Here is a 21310-nt window from a genome sequence, read left to right as displayed (position 1 = left end):
TCTACACATGATCTGTGTGTAGAGGCTCTACACATGATCTGTGTGTAGAGCCTAACTTGCCCTGGGCAGCGAGATCGGCCATCCACACGGTTACTGTCATGGAGGCAGTAGGGGCGGCAGGGATCGGGGGGCGTCTCACAATCTTCACATCGGGGTTATCAGAGTGCTCGTTTAAGGGGAGGGCTGCCTTAGTGGGCTAGCCGCCATTGAACCACCGGGCTCACCTGCAAGCCCAGTGGTTCTCACGATGGAGGGAAGCCAGGCTGGGCTCCCTTAGCCCGGGGTTTCTCCATCGTGAGAATAGCCTCATTCAGTAAATTTAAGCATATAGTAACATTCAAGGAGAAAAGCACATCAGCATCAAGAAAAAGCATGGTCCATGTTGACTAGACACAGAGATATCCTTACATTGAAAAGGTGTTCTTGAAGATCTGTACACATGTCCAGTTAATTCACATGTTATGTTTAGTACACGCACAGTAGTTCACTTCCTATCTGCACCCTACATTTGAAAGGGGCCTATACCCCCTTTAAAAATGAAATATGTATACAGACAGCTGTATGCATGTATAATGTAATGTCTGAGCAGGGCTTGTTTGTGGGTGTTATTTGACAGCTATTCCCCATTCATCAAAACACTCCTTGTTCATTTCAAGACAGGGTTCCCAGCTGCTTGCCTGGCACGTCTCCTGTGATACTTTAAAATCTTCATGGCAGGCAGAAATGCAACATTGCCACGCTGGGCAGCACCACACATGTCATGCAGTTGTTACAGCCAGCGAGCCCTGCCCGGAAGAAAAGTGGGAAGTCTTGCTGAAAAGTGCAGAAAACTCAAGCTAATATATTTGAAATGCTAAAGATTATTTAAATGCCATTTGGGGAACAATGTCTCTTTCCTGATGCTCCATTTATTTGTTTTCTTAACAGACCGTATATGCTCTGCCCACCATCGCTTTTGCATTTGTGTGCCACCCATCCGTCCTTCCAATCTACAGTGAGCTGAAAGAGTAAGAGAGAATTTGTTGTTTCGTCGTTTAATGAACCGCTTTGTCTGTGGAAGATTAGTATTGAGTTCCACGCTGAACTCCTCCAGCTACTCAGAGGAAAGGGTTGCTAATCTGAGAAAACAGCAGGATCCTCCTTCTACTGGAAAGGCTCAGCTCACCCCGGGTGTAATTTGAGAGGGCTGTGGGGCTTTCTTTAGATCTGCACAGCTATTAACAGTGCTAACAATTACTTTCGAAGAGGGGGTGTTATACAGAAGCTAATAATCACTGTCTAGCTCCAAGGCAGCTAGCTAAATCTGGGCTGGTAGCAGACTGTTATTTTATCTGAGAGATTTCACTATTCATACACTTTACATCAGTTGCCATGTTCAAACTGTTTTTCACTATATAAAGAACCAACACTGATGCTAACAAACATGTCTGAAAGGCAGTTAGCTGAACCCTTTGGTTGGCAGAGGCCTTATTTCTTTATGCATGAACCTTAACCTTAACAGTAAGAACTTTGTAATTGTCACCTTTTTTTTGACTGTTTGACGTTTTTTGCTGCTGTTTTTTAAACTTTTCCCCCCATTCTGGAACCTCACCCCCATTTTTCTATAGGCACATTGCCTCGTTACTCGCGCTTTCATTACCCATGGTAGCAGGCGAGGAACGGAATCTCTGTGAGTAAGGGGGCTTGCCCATATTCTGCTGGAGTCTTAGGTGCAAATTCATTTTGTTCTGTATCTGAGTTGGACACTATTAGCTGAACTTAGAGCTAGTTCATACACTGACATTCCGATTCCACTACAGACTATCAGCTGCTGTGCCATAACTGCATGGGAGATGTTAGTGTGACCTGGGCTTGACATGTATATACAGTCAGTAGCTGGAAGTTTTTCAGTCACTGGTTGCAAAAATAGCTATGTACTACAGACTTGTCTGCTGCCCAGTTAGCATGCTCAGGACCAAAAGGACCTGTGAAGGCTCACCTGTAGGCAAGCAGCCTGTGAACCAGTATTACCAGCTGGAGATACTGAGAAGTGGACAGTGGGCTTGGCCCAAGTCATTTGCCTTCGTCACCTCCTAGAGATCACAGCAGTCTGCTGTCTTGCTGATGAATTGCTTGCTCCAAAGCATATTGTTGCAGCATGTACTCAAGTATAGTGTTCTTTAACCTTCTCTCTCTCTCTCTCTCTCTCTCTCTCTCTCTCTCTCTCTCTCTCTCTCTCTGCAGTCGTTCGCAGAAAAGAATGCAGATGGTTTCCAATATCTCTTTCTTTGCTATGTTTGCCATGTACTTCTTGACAGCTATTTTTGGATATTTGACATTTTATGGTACGTAACCATTGCCTGCTAACACATATGACATTCTAGGTAGCCTCATTCGCCTTACTGTGCTTTTGGAACAAAAGTTAGAAAATATAGTTCGGTGGTGGTTGTGTGTTAAAAATTCATGTGTTATAATCTGCCCCCTGATTTATGTGAAATGGGGATGAACTGCTTCTTCCTCGCCACTCACAAAAGGTAATATCTGACACAGGAAATCCTATAGATCAGGGTTTCTTAACCTTGGGCCCCTAGATGTTGTTGGACTACAACTCCCAGAATCCCCAGCCACAAAGGCCATGTCTGGGGATTCTGGGAGTTGTAGTCCAACAAAATCTGGGGGCCCAAGTGGAGCCATCGTAGTGTAGTGGCTAGAGTGCCGGACTAGGACCAGGGAGACCTGAGTTCAAATCCCATTCAGCCATGATACTAGCTGGGTGACTCTGGGCCAATCACTTCTCTCTCAGCCTAACCTACTTCACAGGGTTGTTGTGAGGAGAAACTCAAGTATGTAGTACACCACTCTGGGCTCCTTGGAGGAAGAGCAGGATATAAAATGTAAAAAAAAAAAAAAGTAAAACAAAAACCTTTCGCTAAGAGAAAAGGGTAACCTGAGCAGAGCTTCTGCATCAAGAACAAATTTGCCCCCTTCTCTTATCATTGGAGTTTTATTGTTTAGAATGATCTGGTACATCCTTATAATTCAGAATACAGTGGCTGACATACTGTGCAAAATCCTGTGGGTGTTTTCACACAGCACGCGCACAGTTGCACAAGAGTGTACTTGCACAAATGTCGCAAGTAATGGAAATAATGGCTGTATCATTGCACAACTGCATCTGTACAATTTCTGGTATTTGCACCACAGTGTTCATGCACAACTGCATGCATGTTGTGTTAAAATGCTGCAGGATGCTGCACAGTATATGAGCCAATAAATACTAGACAGATTTATACTGAGTTTGCAGCACTCATACTGCTTTTCTGTAGAGTTCTCATTTCTTCAGATGTTACATTATGATCTGCATTTTAATTTCTCTGTATTTTTAAAAAAATCTTTTATTTTATTTTACCCTTTGCCTTTGGCACAATAAAAAAGCCAGCATGGTGTAGTGGCTAGAGCGCTGGACTAGGACCGAGGAGACCTAAGTTCAAATCCCCATTCAGCCATGATACTAGCTGGGTGTCTCTGGGCCAGTCACTTCTCTCTCAGCCAAACCTACTTCACAGGGCTGTTGTGAGGAGAAACCTAAGTATGCAATACACTGCTCTGGGCTCCTTGGAGGAAGAGCAGGATATAAAATGTAAAAATAAATAGATAAATAAATAAATAATGTGTGCTTTTCCTGTGTCCCCCACCACCCCCATTTGTGTTGAATTTACTTAATTGCGTTCTGTACGCATGAAAAATAGCTACAATTTAAATATAGAAAGTTAAAGAAAACAGTTAATAAAACTCATTAATTTTTTATGCTATAAACTCTCAAAATATCCCAAATGATAATAGTTCCATAGATTTAATTTCAAATGTCATTATTCCTGCACTGTTTGACAGCAACCTGCTGGATTTAGTAGGAGCTTCATTAAATGCTCTGGGCTAAGCTCCTGTACATCAGAAGCTGCCTTATACCAAGTCAGACCACTGGTACATCTAACTCGGTTTTGTCTCCACTGATCGGCAGTGGCTCTCCAAGGTTTCAGTCAGGAGCCTTTCCCAGCCCTATCTGTAGATCCTAAGAATTGAACTTGGGACCTTCTGCATGCAAAGCAGATACTCTCCCACTGAGCTAGTGCCTCCGCACCACCTTCTCCCACCAGCAGGGCCAAAGCAGATTGGCAGCCCACACTGTGCAGGTTCCCTTGGAAGTAAGCTCTACTGGGTTTCATGGGACTTGTCCCAAGGAAGTATGCATCAGGCTTCAGCCTGAATGTGCAGTGATGGGATCAGTGAAGCATGGTTCCAAATGCTGTTTTTGATCCAACTTGTGTCATCACTAGCCCTGTTGTTTGCAGATTAATCACTTCTTGTTTGAGGTGGCTCTTGCTAAGTGACAGCTTCTATGAATTAATTGCTTCACTGCTTGAACAGTCCTCTCATTGTCTTCCCCACAGAAAATGTGCAGTCGGATCTGCTTCACAAGTACCAGAGTAAAGATGACATCCTCGTCTTAACAGTTCGCGTGGCCGTCATTGTTGCAGTCATACTCACGGTCCCTGTCTTGTTTTTCACTGTAAGTCAGCAGTCTCTTCTCCAACCGGAAACAGTGATGAAAGACAGAAATAGATTTCAAATTCCCAGCTGCTACTATCATTTTGTTTAGTTTATTTCTTCGTCCGCATTTTCTCCTGCCAAGGGTAGATATGGTATAGCAGCAACCTGCACCCTCTAAACATCCACGAAAGTGCCACCATAGCAGTGCTTAAAATCTCTGAGTACAAAATTTCATAAAAATCACAAATGAGATTAAGAACTCCAGTAAAGGTAAAGTTGTGCCATCGAGTCGGTGTTGACTCCTGGTGCCCACAGAGCCCTGTGGTTTTTCTTTGGTAGAATATAGGAAGGGTTCACCATTGCCTCCTCCCACGCAGTGTGAGATGATGCCTTTCAGCACCTTCATATATCGCTGCTGCCTGATATAGGTGTTTCCCATAATCTGGGAAACATAACAGCGGGGATTTGAACTGGCAACCTCTGGCTTGCTAGGCAAGTCATTTCCCTGCTGTGCCATTAGGTGGCTGAAGTACCAATTCATAATTCCCACACCCACTGATTCTTGACTCTCTCCCAAAGGAATATTCCCCCCGCCCCACTTGCTAGGCTCAGGAAGCAATCCTCAGATCCTTGCCTTTCCCTTACCTCTCACCCAAGAAAAGTTCCTTTTCCCCATGTGTCCCCCCTCTTTCTCCTGGGCGTGTCAAGGACAACTATGTACTGGGGGATGTGGGGCCCTATTACACATGTGCCATACAACTCCCATGAGGAAGCATTATTTATCAGAGCTGCTCTTCTTTCCCAACCTTTCCAGATTACCTAAATATACACTGGATTACCACTTCCACAGGTCTGCACTCATACTTTGCATTGTTTCTTCCCCGACTAAACTTTGTGTGGTGCATGTGCTCAGCAAGGGGGCAGGAGCAACGATTGTGTGGCATTTTTCTCTGCCATATCATCCTTGCTTCATTCTGCATTCCCTTATCAACATTAAAGTACAGAAGCAGGAGCGTTGACAGCTCCTGTCAAAAACAGTCTTGAGTCCTTGCCTGGGCTACTGAGGGTTGGGGTCACAAGAGGTGTAGCGGATAGGAGTACATAAGCTCAAGTTGCAATGGAGGCTGACTAGATGAGGGTCTCCTGAGAAAACACAGGAGTTGTCCCTGTGAGTTCCTGGCCCATGACACCATTCCTGGCCCCTTGGTAGGAATCATTCCATGCTGTGATGTAAGCATAGAAGAGCCACCAGAAAGCAGAAACAGCACATATTTGGCTTGAGTTCGTTTCATCCTTTTCGAGAGTGATTTTTCACCGGGAGTCTAGTTTGTACGCTCTGTGAAGGGAAGTATTAATTTCATCCTAGCAGAAGAGTAATTAATTTTGACACTAGAACAAGCCATCTTAACATAAAATGCCTTCTACTTAAATACACAGCATCTGGTGGCAATAAAGACAATACTTCCTGCTCCCTCTCTCCACTCCCCCTTGCGCATGCACACACTCACGTATAAGCCCTCTGGAATGAGATTGAAGCTAGGCAAATCTCAGTGTGTGTGATGGGTATTAGCCAGAAGATTGGCTGCCCGATGCAAAGTTTGCCTGACAGATGTCTTCCTCTTCCTACAGGTGCGCTCATCTTTATTTGAGCTGGCTAGAAAAACCAAATTTCAGTTATGCCGACATGTTGTGGTTACTTTGGTCCTTTTGGTGTTTATCAACCTGTTAGTTATTTTCATACCTTCCATGAAGGATATTTTTGGAGTTGTAGGTACAGTATTCTAATTATATTTTATTATGAAACTTTTTTTTCTTATGGCAAGCTTGAATATGTCTGTTGTAACAAAACTCATGTGTTTGGTTGTCACAGGGGTAACTTCTGCCAATATGCTGATATTTATTCTTCCATCATCTCTGTATTTAAAAATCACACACCAAGATGGATCAAAACTGGTTCAGAGGATTTGGGTAAGTTTTATAGATCAGGTATTCTAAGCTTTGTCACAGGAATCCTTTCTAAAGCAAGACTAAGACTAAAGACTTCCTGAAGTATAATGAAAGCAAAGTGCAGGATTCTGATGGGGATGTGCATATCAACTAGGGATGTGCAAATCAATTCGGCCTCAAATAGACTCACCTAAAATCTGGCTGTTTTTCAAGTGTTTCAGCTTCGAATTGAATCACCCTAAAATGGGTGATTAGATTTGAAGTTGAATTGAATCAGCCAGATTCAGATCGAATCTATTCGAATCAATTTGAGTATGGGGGAGGGAGGGGGAAGAGAGTCACATTTCAGCCTTTAAAAACAACAACAAAGAGGCAGTGGGGTGCCCCGAAATCACTTTTATTGTGCAGAGACCTGACCTGCCATCCCCTTTACGAAAGAAGAGACATGGAGGCACCTTTGAACCACTCCTGGTAGGAGTGGTAACTGCAGAGCTGGCGGCAGGGAGGTGGTGATCTGACTGCTTGCCATCCCCCTGAGGCCGCTGGTGGCTTCTTTGAGAAAGAAGAGGTGCAGAGGCACCTTTGAACGACTCATGGCAGGACCAGTACTACTGCAGAGCCTGCAGCAGCGGGTAGGCGGCAACCCAATCAACCATCCCTCCTTTGCGCAACTCACACTGACTCCCACACTGGTACTGGGCTTTCCTTTAAATGGTCTCCATGCACACACGTCGAGGCCATTGAAAGGGATAGCCTGGTGGTTTGTTGGTTGCTTTTTGCTTTGTTTCATTTTTCTTCCGAGAACACTGGCGTTCTAGCAAAAATCCCCACCAGGCTATCGTTTTCAGTGGCCTCCATGTGCGTGTGCAGAGGCCACTTAAAGGAAAATCTGGTACCGTTGTGAGAGTCAGCGTGAGTTGAGTAGTTGGGGGTGGGTCAGGTTGCCGCCACCTCCTCACCACTTCCACTGTGTGTTCTGCAGCTACCACTCCGATGAGGGCCTCTTTTTTTTGGAATCAGCAACCAGCAGGCCGCAGGGGTGGCGGCTTACATCGCTGCCACCTCCCCACTGCTGCACTCTGCACTTCCAAAGGTACTGGGCACCTCAGCGCCTCTTTCTTTTTTAAAACAATGATGAAACGAGGCTCTCCTCCCTCTCCTGCCTCCCTCCCCCATTAAACTTAAAAGGCAATCAAATTGATTCGGATTGACTCAAATCAAAATCAGTCCAAATCGTATCAGGCCTGTTTCGGGGAGATTGGATCCCATGTGTTTCAATTTAACTTGAATCAAATCCCATTTTTCGATTCATGCACATCCCTAGTTTCCACCCAGTCAAAAGCCCCAAGTGTGCTCTTATAACAAATGGAATTACTGTGTGAGGAGACATCCTCATTCATTTCATTGGAGGAGGAGGGCAAATCTGCACATATAAGGATCGAGCATTGGAATCTCAGAGCCGACTGCAAGATTTGATTGCATCGGGATGTTTGTATAACCCCTCAAGTCAGCTGTGTAACATGATTTTAGGAACTGATAACTAGCAACTTAAAGACAAAAGATGGAAATAGTAATGTCCGTGGCACTGCTTACCTAGACTCTAGACCCAACTGCCATTTCTAGGGCCTAGAGATAGAAATGGCAGCTAGTTTCTTTTCCTTGCATAGGATTTGTACCTACTGTTCCATTTCCTTTCTATCTTTGTGTAACTCTCACTAAAAATATGTCCCACAGTTAGTTGTACTAAGGGCTTAATCTGAATCAAGGCTTAGTCCTGGAATTTATTTTGATGGCCAGGACTCAGTTTTGAAACATACTGAGGCTATACTCCTAATCATGCAGGGAGCGGGGAGGTTGCCCAGACTTTGCCATCCCCCAGGTGATCCAAAGACCTGCTGGGAGTTTGCCTCACATTCCCAGATGATTTGCACTTCTTTGAGGATCTGGGCCTTATCTCCTGGCCTCTGGGCATCCTACAATGCCCCGCTTGACAGGCACAGTGCATTGGGGAATGCCCCCATGGGACAGGTGCTCTAGGTGCCCATCTCATGATCCCAGCAGACAGGTTAGGGGCTAAAAGCCAGGCTTACAAATAGGGTCAGGCTGGGCTGGATCTCCAAGATCTGCACACAAGATCTCTTCACACATGCAGCCTAACCCAGGCTAGGCTGCACGTGATAACAATGTTACCACGTAAGAATGATGATCTGTAGAATACATTTTCCTCACCTTACACCAGTTGCTCACACATTTTGAATTAGGACAACATATTTCTGAGTTGTGGAGTTTGCAGCATTCAGACAGGCTCAACAGAGTCCTTCCTCCTCCTCTTCATCTTCTTCTTCCTCTTCTTCTTCTTCTTCCTCTTCCTGTTCATGAACCACTATTTGCATGTGAATCATGTAGCCCTGCCCTCCTATGTTATTACTTGATGAGAAAAGCAATTCAGATTGCTGGATAAAGGAAAGAAATGGGGAGGAAGTTTTTTTAAAATTTCAGTATTGCTATTCTGTTTCATATAAATAGGATAAACAGTTTTTGCTTTACTCTTAAATTACTCTTCTTGGTGGTTTCTTCATAAGCAAGCATAATTCTTCAAAGCAGGACAATATTATAAAAGCAGTTCTGGTAAGAACTAATCTGCCTACTTTCCTTTCACAATAATCTGAATTGATAATTACCACTTTCACAAGTTAGCCCACTTCCACCTCAAACGTTCACATGTCCGCCATATTGAATTGGGTATATGGCATCGCCACAAACTATACCATTGAGGTGTTCCTATGTGTCCTTACAACTGTACCAAATTTGGTTCAAATCTTAGCAGTTCACAAGTTAGCCCATGTGTGCCTCAAACTTTCACGTCTGCCATCTTGAATTGGGGTGGATAACACCATCACAAACTATGCTGTTAAGGTGTCCCTACAACTGTTTTAAATTTGCTCCAAATTGGTCCAGGCATTGTGAAGTTTATAGGGACACCCACATACACACACAGCTGGGTGATAAATAGTGAGGTCATTCATACAATGAAAAGCTGTGTTCTACCATGATTTGGAAGCTGTATGTGCTCCCAATTTTCAGTTGTGTGGAAGCAAGGTAGGAGGAAAACCTGGGTAGCTTTTCCTCCTCCCTTGCTTTCACACAATCACTTCTACCCAGGTTTTCCTCTCACCTTGCTTCCACACAACCAAAAATTGGGAGCACGCACAGTTCCCAAACCCAGGTAGAACATAGTTTTTGATTGTGTGAATGACTTCTTTGTTTATTGCCTGGGCTAGGCTGCTTGTGTGGAGCTCTGGGATCCGTGCAGATCCCCGAGCTCCCGCCCAGCCTAACCCCGCTCCCAAGCCCAGCTCTTAGTTGAGGTTAGGAGAGCAAATGCTCCCTTAACCCAGCTGCCGGGCTCATGTGTCTCCTTGGCTCTGCAGAGATGGGTACCTAGAGCACTCGTCTGATGGGGGAATCCCCCAAGGCACTGCGCTCGTCATGTGGTGCCTTGTGGGATATGTGGAGGAAAATAAGTCCTGGCCTCTGTTGCTCCACGCTGCTCCCAGTCTCACAGGTTGTGTGAGCATGCGGCTTGCATGCCGAGAAGCTCAGGAGCGATCGTCTGGGGGAAGGTAAGTGGAATCCTTCCTTCCCTCCTGCCCGTGCTCGCCATTGTGTGAAAAGCCCCATTGTGTATTATAAGTTTAAAACAAACATTTGCAATTTTGAGGAGAGTTTATTTTATTGCTTTTTTTACATTTTCAGATTATTATTTGAATAAATTGATCGTTCATTTATTATATGATATTGTCCTGTTTTGAAGTATTTTACTTATTGGTCAAGCTTTTGTTGCTTGGAGAGAAGACCTCGAAACTCCTTGCCTCATATTGCTTTTCATCACCTTGTTGTAGTTGCTGTGGTTCTTGAATTATGCTTGCAAGTGTCTTCAAGTAAGGAAGTCACTTATGAGAATTAATCTGAGTCTTTTGAAATGGTAAACAAGGTGGCCTGGGGCTCACTCAGTCTGGCCTCCACAGGCTTCCCATCTGATTCTCAGCAAATTGACCCCCCTTTTATTATGCACCTCATGTTCAGCAAGACCCCGGCAACAGGCTCTTTAAAGCCTCTCCCATATTTTGATGGAAGCCCCATCCGAAGTCTCTTTTTGTGCAGCTTGGCTACTCACTGCCTTGTGTGAGCCAAAATACAGGACGGATGGGTTTGAGCATCTGAAATACATAAAGGAAATGCTACCACCAAAACTCTGTGACTGTTCAAACAAGAGGGAGAGCTTAAGGAGTTAATTAAAGACTTCTGTGGCTGTGTTGCAACACCTGCAGAGGCCGCATCAATAGGTAGAACCAAGACTTTTTGGCCTTCCAGCACTGCATAATTCAGGATATGGCTTGTGTAAGAATTAGTTTCCATTTCAGGACTTAAAACCCTGTATGAAAGGCAATTCTCCACGAATAACTGCAAAAGTAATGATTAAATGTGTAGTTGTTGTATTCACTGTTCCCTCTAAGGAGTGCGCATATGCTCACAAGTTTTTGGATATCTGCTTAGTTCATTTTAGATCTCGCTCAGGTTGAATCAGGAAGGCCCCATTCTGAATGCAGGTGCGCACACACTGCCTTGATTTGATACTGCCGCCCAGAACAAAACTCATTCCACACAGAGATGAAAAAAATGAGAGACCACTGGTTGTATCTTCTCTGCTCTTACTATTGAGATCTGTTTGCCATTGAAGCTTCTTATCAATGTGTTCATCTCATTATGGAAATAAGTTCTATTGGCTGAAGTACTTTTTTCCTTTTGGTTCCAGGCTGCTCTCTTTTTTGCACTAGGTGTATTGTTTTCTCTGGTGAGCATTCCTCTAGTCATCTATGACTGGGTATATACAGAAAGAAGACAGTGACTAAAGCCCCTGAGGTTATTGAGACATCGAGAAGAATGCATTTCCATTTTGCTGCTCACCAAAATCACCACGACCCCATTCTGTCAATTGTCCCATTCTTTGTGAGTTTCCTACATTACATTCAAATAACAAAATATCTGTAGAATGTATTTTCCTGCAGAAGAAAGTCATTTTACTTTTTAAAAAGATGCTACATTTCCATGTTCCCCAAAGCTAGTGAATCAGTATTAAATTTATAATGTTGGTCTGGACAGTTTTCCATTCTTAAAGATTTGTTCATTGGCCATAGGTATTTTGTATGTGTCAGTCAACAATGGATTCTCTTTACTCAAGTTATATACTAGCAAGTGAATACACCATTGTGTTCTCATCTAAGATCAGTTTGCCAGCCTTGATCAAAATTGGCTCTCCCTCCTTGGAGATAATTTTGCATATGCCTGGCTGTGCTGGTGCATCAGTGAATCTGTGAGATCTTTGATTTCTGTCAGCAGAATTTGTACACAAAGCCTTACTAGCTCACCTTTGTAGGATTTGTCTTGGTACATTTGGTTTGATTTATAATCTTAGTTCTGTGCATGTGTTTTTGTTTTGTTTTGCTTGAATAAATGGGCTATGTTAAAATAGATGCCCCTTGGGGATGTGAAGGCATTGACAGGATAGATTGTTGCCAGTTTCAGAACTGTCACCCTTCAGACTGGAGCTGCAGTGCTGATGACCCCTTAATAAGCACTCAGTTTGGGGAACTGCAGGAATACATGGGAAAAGAAGAAACAATTGGCTTAGTCATTGGCCCAGCAGCTAAAAAATAGTATCCCAGTCTGAATCACACATAGTTATGAAACTGAACGAGCACAGCAGCAAAACAGGTGCTTGCCTCAACTAAAAAAAAACCCCAAAACCCTCCCAACCCAGTTGGACAAGAACCTTTGAAAATTAGCCTCAGACCAGGGCCCCAATCACACTGAAACGAAGTATTTAAAGCAACAATGAACCTTCCTTTACAGAGAGTAGATCTTGTTCCCACAGGAAGGTGCAACTTCTGAAAGAGGCGTTCAGAAGAATTACAGATGAACCATATAAAAGCCACTGCAGACAGGCATCTTAAATGCCATTCCCTTGATTCTGTCTTCAGAATTTATGGCAATTTTTAATGTGTGCAATTGTTACCCAGTGAGAGAGAGAGAGAGAGAGAGAGAGAGAGAGAGAGAGAGAGAAAATGTGTGTGTGAGAGAGAGAGAGCTGCAGCACTCAGTCAGTGGGCTATAGTGCCCAGGATTCGAAAGCTCACTGCTCTGTACCTCCCTGTGAACAGAAGCAGGGAGAGGACAAGAGAAGAGAGACCTCTCAACCTAATGTGGCAAAAGCGAAATATGCTCAGTAATTCAGACAGTCTTGTAACCACATGCAGTTTATATGCTTACAGCACAGCCTCATGCTGTGTGAGGTAGCCCCCCCCTTGCACTGACTCACAATAGTGCTTGTTTGAAGAGACAAATGCTGTACTTGTGGTTTGTGTACAGGGGTGGGGCTAGGCCATACAGGAAGTGAGACCAATAGACCTTGTAACTTAAGTGCAGAGAGAAGAGCAAGTTTGGTGAGTGTCCCCTATTAAAAGAGGGTTGGAAACAGATAAGACACTGATTACTATGCGGTCATATTCATGGAGTGATAAGTTAAAAGGTCAGTATCCTTATCAGTTATAGGGAGAATGTTACAGCACATCATATGGAGGTGTGTGGTAAAAGACGCATGTAATATACTGGTGCAGCCTTTGAAAGTGGTCTGGAAATGTCAGCTAGCACAGAGGGCTGCTGTCTGAATACTGACAAGCGACTAGACCATAGGAGGGTGTGTAAATGCTTTACATGCAAAAGGTCCCAAGTTCAATCCCAGGCATCTGTAGGTAAGGCTGGGAAATACCCTTGTCTGAAAATCTGCTGAGTTACTGCCAGAGCGTATAGACTAAGGTTCCCCACCTTGGGTCTCCAGATGTTGTTGGACTACACCTCCCATCATCTCCAGCCACAATGACTAAAAGCCACTGTTGTAGTCCAGCAACGTCTGGGGACCCCAAGTTGGGAACCTCTGTTGTAAACAATACTGAGCTAAATAGACCAGTGGGCTGACACAGTATAAGACCGCAATCTTGCGACATTTACACTGGTTACTAGTTTGTTTCCGAGCTCAGTTTATAGTGCTGTAAAGCCCTAAATGTTCTGGGTCCTGACTATCTCAGGGAGTATTTTCTCCCTTGTGTTCCCTTGAGCATTAAAATCTACAGATGAAAACTTGCTCCAGCTTCTATCTATTCTGGTTGTTGGTTATCTTATTCTACAGGAGCATGGTAGCCACAGAACTCTGAAATGCCCTGCCCCAGAAGTTATTTTTTTAGAGGCTGGTGGGGATGTTTTTATTTTGCCAGGCTTTTGCTGGGGGCTAGGCATTTTCAGACGAGTGTTGTGCTGCTGCAGCTTTATTTAAGTCGATTCCTAGTTTATTATGTCATGGTATGGGGTCATGGTATGTGTGTGTTGTGTATTTTAGGTTTGGGGGTTTGTTTGTTTGTTTGTTTGTTTGTTTGTTTGTTTACATATTTTAAAGAGATTTTAACTTCTGATGTTAGTTTTAATCTGTTTTGTAAATCATGTTAGAAACATTTGAATCTGAAAAGTGGCTTTAAAAACCCAGTAAACACATTCTAAGTATGAAGGGAGTTTAGCATACAACAAATTCCACCTACCAAGAAACCAGCTAAGATACAGAGTATTTCAGAACAGGTTGTGAAAATCTATCTCTACCCCAGCCAAGAGCATCTAATTACTGTATATACCCAAACTGAAAATGGCCCTGAATTTAAAGCTACCCCCTTAAAACATAGAGGTTAAATACAGGATATACTTGCATTTACTTGAAAGGAGCAGGACTCTGAATTTAAGATGACCTCCTGATTTCTGATATCAAAAAACTTGGAAAAACCCTAGTCTTGGATTCAGGTAAATACAGTAAAACTGCTCTCCATCTCAGTGCCATACAGGAAGATGTATTTCAAATAGTATCGAGAACAACTGTATGAACTTATAGACTACGCATATAGAGAGCTTTGTTCCCCAGTAAGTATTCAGACAGCAAAGATTTGTTCTGGAACAAATGAAAAGGAAGTTATAGCTGACAAAGTCTGCAGTCCGAAGGATTGCATGGTTAGTAGGGCTTTTGAGGCCCCTACTTCATTTAATAAACTGTTCCCAAAATATAAAAAATGAGCCTCCAACACAGTAGAAGTTGTGGTCCATTTTAAAAAAGAGAGAAAGCAGGGCATACTGGGTCATGTGTGGACAACCTGCATATATTCTCTCTGCATTGTAGCCCGTTATTTCAGTGCCTGCTATCAAGTGTAGAAGCCAATACTTGATTTTTTTCTTTTTAAAATAAAAAATAAAAATCTTCCTTGGCCTGGTTTATAATGAGGATATCTGAACCACAAGTATCCTCCGTTTGAATCGACCAGTGTTTGTTTTATCTAGTTCAGGCGCTGGAATTATTATCCTACTGATATTCAGCCACCTGTATATTTTAAAACCAAAATTCTAATTCTTAACTTGTACATATTTAACTGGTACTGTTTCATAACTGCTTTTGTAAATATTTTGCCTGTTTTTTTAGTATGTGTAGAACTTTAAAATGTCATTATTTATCACTTCTGTAGCCCTTTTTAAGTGTGCAAAGTGCATTGTCTTGTTTATCTTCTCAACAACATTGTCCCATTTTGCAGATAGAGAACCAAGATCAAAAGAGAGGGAGAATGGTTCATGGCTGAGCAAGAATTTAAACTTTAGTGTCTAGTCCAAGTCCAGCCATCTTTCCATTAGACTTTGTGTATAATACAAAAAGCTAATTGTGGCTGGATTTGAACCAATGTATAAAGTGCTGTAATGTATTGTCATAAAAACAAAGAAAAGGTCCTAAAGCAATACAGCCCAGTGATTCCCATATATTATCTTGGGATTCTGGTATGGTTGCAGGTACTGTAAATTATTATTAAGACTATGTACATACTAAAACACACACACACACATTATCAAAGCAGTTTAAATAGAAAAAAGAACAGGAAGATGGTTCCCATTCCCAAAAGGACTCACAATTGAAAAAGAAACATAAGCAACATACCATCTACAGCCACTGGAAGGACTGTAAAGTAAGTAAAGTTGTGCCTTTGAGTCGGTGTCGACTCCTGGCAACCTCAGAGCCCTGTGATTGTCTTTGGTAGAATACAGGAGCGCTTTACCATTGCCATCTCCCTCACAGTATGAGATGATGCCTTTCAGCATCTTCCTATATCGCTACTGCCTAATATAGGTGTGCAAGCAGGAATTTGGACCGAAAATAATATCTTGTTCCCTAGGCAAGTTACTTCCCCGCTGTGCTGGGGTTGAATAGGGATAGTTGCTGTCCCCTTACTAAAAAGAAGCGAGTTGTCACTTTAAAAGGTGCCTCAGTGAGTAGTTATCAGAGCTTATTAAGCTGTTAGCAACGTGAGGGGTGATAGCACACAAAGTACCATAAAGGGGGAACCCTGATGTCACACAATGGAACTGACAGGAAAGCTGTCAAAAGTTGAATGATAGTTGGTTTCCCTTAGTCGAGGAATCACTAATTTTTGCAATGCAACACCACACTACTAGGCAAATCCACTACCCTACAATTAATGAACTCCATTTCAGATGGAAAATCTAATGAATGTGTTTTGGAATTTTAATCAGAATTATTTCAAAGAAAGTAAAATTCTGGCAGCCTATACCAGGCGCAGTCTACACTTTCCCTGCCTTTCCTTTTGATATTGCCCAGGAGCTTACATTCTTGCTATCTTAGATGGCCTTAAAAGGGAGTTGGACAGATTACTGGAGAATAGATCAGACCTAACCACGGCTGCTAACCATTATGGCTAAATGGAGTCTACATGTTAAGAGGAAGTATAGCCATGAGTGCCAGTTCCTGAAGGGCAAATACCAAGGGAGAACTATTGTCTTTGTGCCTAATTCTGGACTTCCCAGAATCACCTGGTAGGCCACTGTGGGAACAGGATCCTGGTCTAGTTAGACCTGTGGTCTGTTCCAGCCAGTCTCCTATGTACTAGGGGCTGTTCCAGCTATTAACTTATAGCACAATAAACGTGTGATCACTGCAGAAATCTAAATGTATTTTTCCCCACCTAGCATGTCTGTTGCAGGAAAATCACATTTTGCCTGCATTCAAATCACAATTTTTTGTCCTGGGTGTGGCAAAACAGGGAGGGAAAAAGCAAAGCTAATCCTCATCTATTTGATATATTGCACTATTGCTGGAAAACCAAATACAATCTGGATAAAATGAAAACAAGAATGTTTCATTTTTCTTTACTTGGTCCCAGTCCCACAATCATGTTTCTGATGTAGTTCAGACAAAAGCCCTATTCACATGTTAAGTTTTAACATACATACAATCTGTGTGCAGTGCACACATTCAGACATTAGCCCTCTTCAGATACTGAAAAAGGGGGGTGTTGTATGTGAATACAGCATCGTGAAAGCACACCTAAAGCCTGCCCCACAATGATGTTCTCCAAAGCCCCACCCACCCACTACCCATATTTAACAGTAAATGGAATGCCCCAGCCTTCTAATCACAGAATGAATCTGTTCATGTTTACAGTGTTTGTCTCTTCAGACCAACACTACAAGCATGGACAGCATAGAGGTGATGCTTCCAAGTGTGTCAGCACCAGGACCAGGCTTGCGGTGCACTCTTGGGATGCTGAATGCAAGTACAGTGTTCCCTCCCACATTGATGTTCAAAGCAGGCTAATCTCTTCATTGCATGTACAGTAGTACACTTCTTATCTGTGCCTAGCATTCGAGGGGGCCTGTACCCAAGTTCACTTTTAAGAGGGACACAACGGGCTCATGAATACAGGCAACTGTATGGGAAACCTCATTATCTGTGTATTCATTATCTGCGAGTTCATGGATCTGTGGCCGGTAAAAGACACCCAACCTCAGCATATGTGGGCGGGGGGGGGACACATCGCCCCCAGGTACCCACAAGTCGGAGGTGCCCAGAAATGACTGTGGAGGTTATTTCTGGCTTCCATTTTTTCCCTTGGAGCCACAAAATGGCTCCCATTTTTAAAAACAACAACAAAAAAGCCTGGTGATTTTCAGTCAGTTTTCAGGAATTCCAGGGGAACAGCATAATGCAGGGGAGCAGCAAAGCATGGTAAGGAGTCCCCCCTGCAGCCCCCACAAAATATATATAGAGAGAGGCAAAAAATAGACATTTGTATGCATTTTCCCAGCAATCAGGAACCTAACCCCCAATTCCCTATTGAAACAATGCCTCAATATTCATGGTTTCCATATTTGCGGTACAACCACAGAACATAACCTCCACAAATATCAAGATTCTCCTGTACAACATAATATCTGAATAGGGCTGAAATCTCAGTAGAATGTATTGGCTTCAATGGCTTTTCAGAAGCCTCTCAGATTTTCTCTGACTAGGGATATATCCTCTATCCTCATCCAGACCTATAGCATCTGAGAGCACTTGGCATCAGGAAAGTATTTCCTTTTGGGATTTTCTAACTGAATGTGTCCATTGTTCGTGAATGTGAGGCCTTCTATTGTCAAATGTGAAGATAACATTGAATGACTTGATTATGTACAGGGCTGGTGGGACCTTGATACTCACGTGCTGTACACATCTCTTTCTTTCTTTCTTTCTTTCTTTCTTTCTTTCTTTCTTTCTTTCTTTCTTAAGGAATCTATGCAGTTGTGTTGTATTGTAGGACATGATTCATTTGCATATGTGTATATATATATACTGTAAATAAATAGGATGCTATCTATTTTTGCAGCTGTGTACTCCATAAAATGAAAGTATTGAAGTAGTCCATCCATATGAATTTAAAAAGTGTTTGTAGCCAAATAATTCAGCTAAATTTGTCCTTTCTTGCTTCCATTCTGTCTTATCTTGTAACAAAGTTGCCTAAAACAAATTGTAAGCTTACATAATTGCATTGTTTACTGTAGCACAATTTCAAGAGCACAACCTAATTAACTGCCAGAGTTGACTGTTTACTGCAGTATAGTTCTCTCTGTTACATGGATTATTTTTTAAAGCGAGATGGAATCCTTCTGTGCCCACTCATGTTCCGTGCTGTGATCCAGAGTGTTATGTGTGCCCAGATGTACCCATGAGCCAGAGGCAGCCACAGAGTGGGGGGTGGCCCTGGAGGTGGGGCAGCGAGAGGTACTTTTTTAAAAGCAACACCATGCTGACCATGCAAATGGGTACCATGCATGCGCAGTGACCAGATGAGTGCCATAGGCAGGACAGCCTCCGCACAGGGTGCTGGGCAGTGTGCCGCTGCTTGAAGGGACTGCCAGGTATGAGTGGTAGCAAAGGGTTTAAAGGTACATCTCATCATTGTTGCCCCCCACCCCCCGGCACCATCCTCATCGGCCCCTTCTGCCATGAGCAATGAAAATGACTTACACTGAGTCAGACCCTTGGCTTATCTAGCCCAGTACTCTCTATTTTTACTGGCAGAAGTTCTGCCTGTCCCAGGCAGTCCTTGTCTTCCCCACTTATTTGAGATTTTTAACTGAAGATGAAGCTTGAACCTGAAACCTTGTGCATGTGCTCCACCAGTGGACTGTGGGCTCTTCCCACCTAGAAAACCTCCACTGAATGCTGCAGCAGGCAGTGAGAGGTGCATCTTGGGTCCACAGCAGATCTCCAAATCAAGATTGTAACGTGTAATCTTTGAAGCCCCACTGCTGCCCAGCTCCACTTCGAAGAGGCATCCTCAGGAACACTCAGAGCTGAGCAGACACTGGGAGCCAGAGAGTCAGACAGGAGCCAAGAACATACCATGGATCAGAATCAAGTAGTTGCCGGGAACACACGGAAGAGCAGAGCCAAGTAGTCAACAGGAGTCAGAGGGTCAGACAGATGCCCGAAATCAGGAGCATGCCAAGAGTCAGAGCCAAGCAGTGGCCAGGGGTCAGAGGATCAGTCAGGAGTCAGGCACACACTGAAGGTCAGAGCCAAGTGATCACCAGGAGTCAGAGGGTCAGACAAGCCTGCAGTTGCGAAGAGGACACCAAGCAGACCAGCAGCAACAAAACACCACACCAGCACAAAAGGACCCTAATACTGAGACAAAGCCTGTCTCAGTCAGGAAGCTTTATATAGTTCCTCCTACAGGAAGAGGCCAGTGAGTGGTTTTCTAGAGTGGGGCTTGCTCAGGGTTACAGGAGCCTATGATTCTGCCTGCAGTGTTAGCAGCTACCACAAGAGGCAATGAAGTGCAGGACTGCAAAGCAGCCAGGGCATGAAAACAGCATTGCCTCTGGGATGCATCTAGATGACACATGAGGGTTTAGGGATTGGGTGGAAAAACAGAAATGAATTGAACTGCTCCTTTCTCCATATTTTGCCATTTGTGTCCAACAGGGGAACCCCAAAACTAGAAAACGGGGATTTTTTGCATCAAATTCTTAAGATTATGTGATGTTGAACAGAATAGAAGGGGGGATATAACCTTACTACCGAGCAGAGGATCCCGAGGATGCCTATAAATATATAACTTAAACATGCCAACATGTATTTTTAAAATATTAGGGCTATTTCTGGCACACTATGGAGTCTGAGGAACATTGAGCAATGGAAACAAAATAAATGATACTTGTATCATTCATAAAGAAGTTGCTTTTCTCTTTCCACTGTCAAGGTGTAATAACTGTCCTTCAGTTATAGGAGTTATTGCACTCTGCTCCCTTTGTTGTTCAAGAAACACTCTGCATACCGCAGCATAACAAAGGGCAGACCCTGTAGCACAGGCTTGTGTGAGTACTCTGGAGCCTTGAGCTTTGGATCACAGCCTGTAACAAATGTGGTATTATCACTATCAGAAACAGTCTTGTATAGAAGGCCCAAGGATATATATGTGTCATGTTAAAGAAGCAGTGGTGTGCTTTAACAGCACTCATGGTTTGTTTGGTGTTTCCTGGGACATCATCCAGGCTTTGAGTAAAACAGGACTGTATTGTTTTATTAATGTTTTTCTCAAAAGATTAATCTTATCCACTAAATTGGCCCCTCATTTTAAAAAAAGATGTAATCACTACCTTGTATAGCATACTTGAAAAATTGTGGAGTATGTTTTTACTCTGTATTTTAATTATTCATGTACTACAAATTCATCTTTATAGTTTTCTCAGGCTTCTGTTCCAGGTATGAATGAAGCTTGAAGGAACATTGGTTTTAAACATGAGTACAAACTCTCAATAGAAAAATGTTTAAGCTGTTGTTTTTCAAATTACTGTATGTTACTTTTTTCTCTTTGGTGCTGCATATACCAAAACAAAATTGGTTTTTTTAAAAGTATTTTTATGTAAGAATTGAATTTAGACTGTGGTATGAAATCAGCTTTCTAAAATCCTAAACTATGTTCAGGTTAGAGTGACGTCCACTCGGGTTACTGAAGAACTCACAGTAGCATTTTTGCTCTGGCTCTCGTTGTCATTCTCTGTGCTGTTCCTATTTAAAGATGTTCATGTAAATGATGATGTGTGTAAATTAAAAAAAAGTAGTAAATTCTGAAATCACCGTCATTAATTCAGTTTTTAAACATGAAGAGTGTGATCTAAAATATAAAAATGTGTATTAAATCTAGCAAGATTAGACAATGAGCATGCCAACAGGCCTGTCACCCACTTTGGGGTAGGGGGGTAGCTTGGTGACAGAGCATCTGCTTGGCGTGCAGAAGGCCTTAAGTTCAATCCTTAACTGAGAAGGGCTGGAAAATCCCCTCTCTGGAACCCTAGAGAGCCACTGCCATTTGGGGCAGACCGTACTCACCTAGATTGACCAACGACCTGACTCGAC

At 43.0% G+C, this 21310-nt stretch overlaps 1 protein-coding gene across 2 annotated transcripts in view; it reads left to right on the top strand.

The window, feature by feature from the left end:
- The window catches only part of SLC38A1 (solute carrier family 38 member 1), a 75080-nt gene extending 54053 nt beyond the window's left edge, over positions 1–21027 (top strand). For both annotated transcript variants that reach the window (XM_053255192.1, XM_053255193.1), the window contains 6 exons: positions 928–1007; positions 2224–2324; positions 4428–4546; positions 6157–6298; positions 6398–6495; positions 11291–21027. In XM_053255192.1, coding sequence (XP_053111167.1) covers positions 928–1007; positions 2224–2324; positions 4428–4546; positions 6157–6298; positions 6398–6495; positions 11291–11383 — 633 coding nt within the window. In that variant the 3' untranslated portion in view covers positions 11384–21027. The remainder of the gene's footprint in view (positions 1–927; positions 1008–2223; positions 2325–4427; positions 4547–6156; positions 6299–6397; positions 6496–11290) is intronic.
- Positions 21028–21310: the final 283 nt, after the last annotated feature.

Source organism: Hemicordylus capensis, chromosome 5 (genome assembly GCF_027244095.1).
Source record: "Hemicordylus capensis ecotype Gifberg chromosome 5, rHemCap1.1.pri, whole genome shotgun sequence".
NCBI classification, from domain to species: Eukaryota; Metazoa; Chordata; class Lepidosauria; order Squamata; family Cordylidae; genus Hemicordylus; species Hemicordylus capensis.
This window is presented reverse-complemented; position numbering and strand designations above follow the sequence as displayed.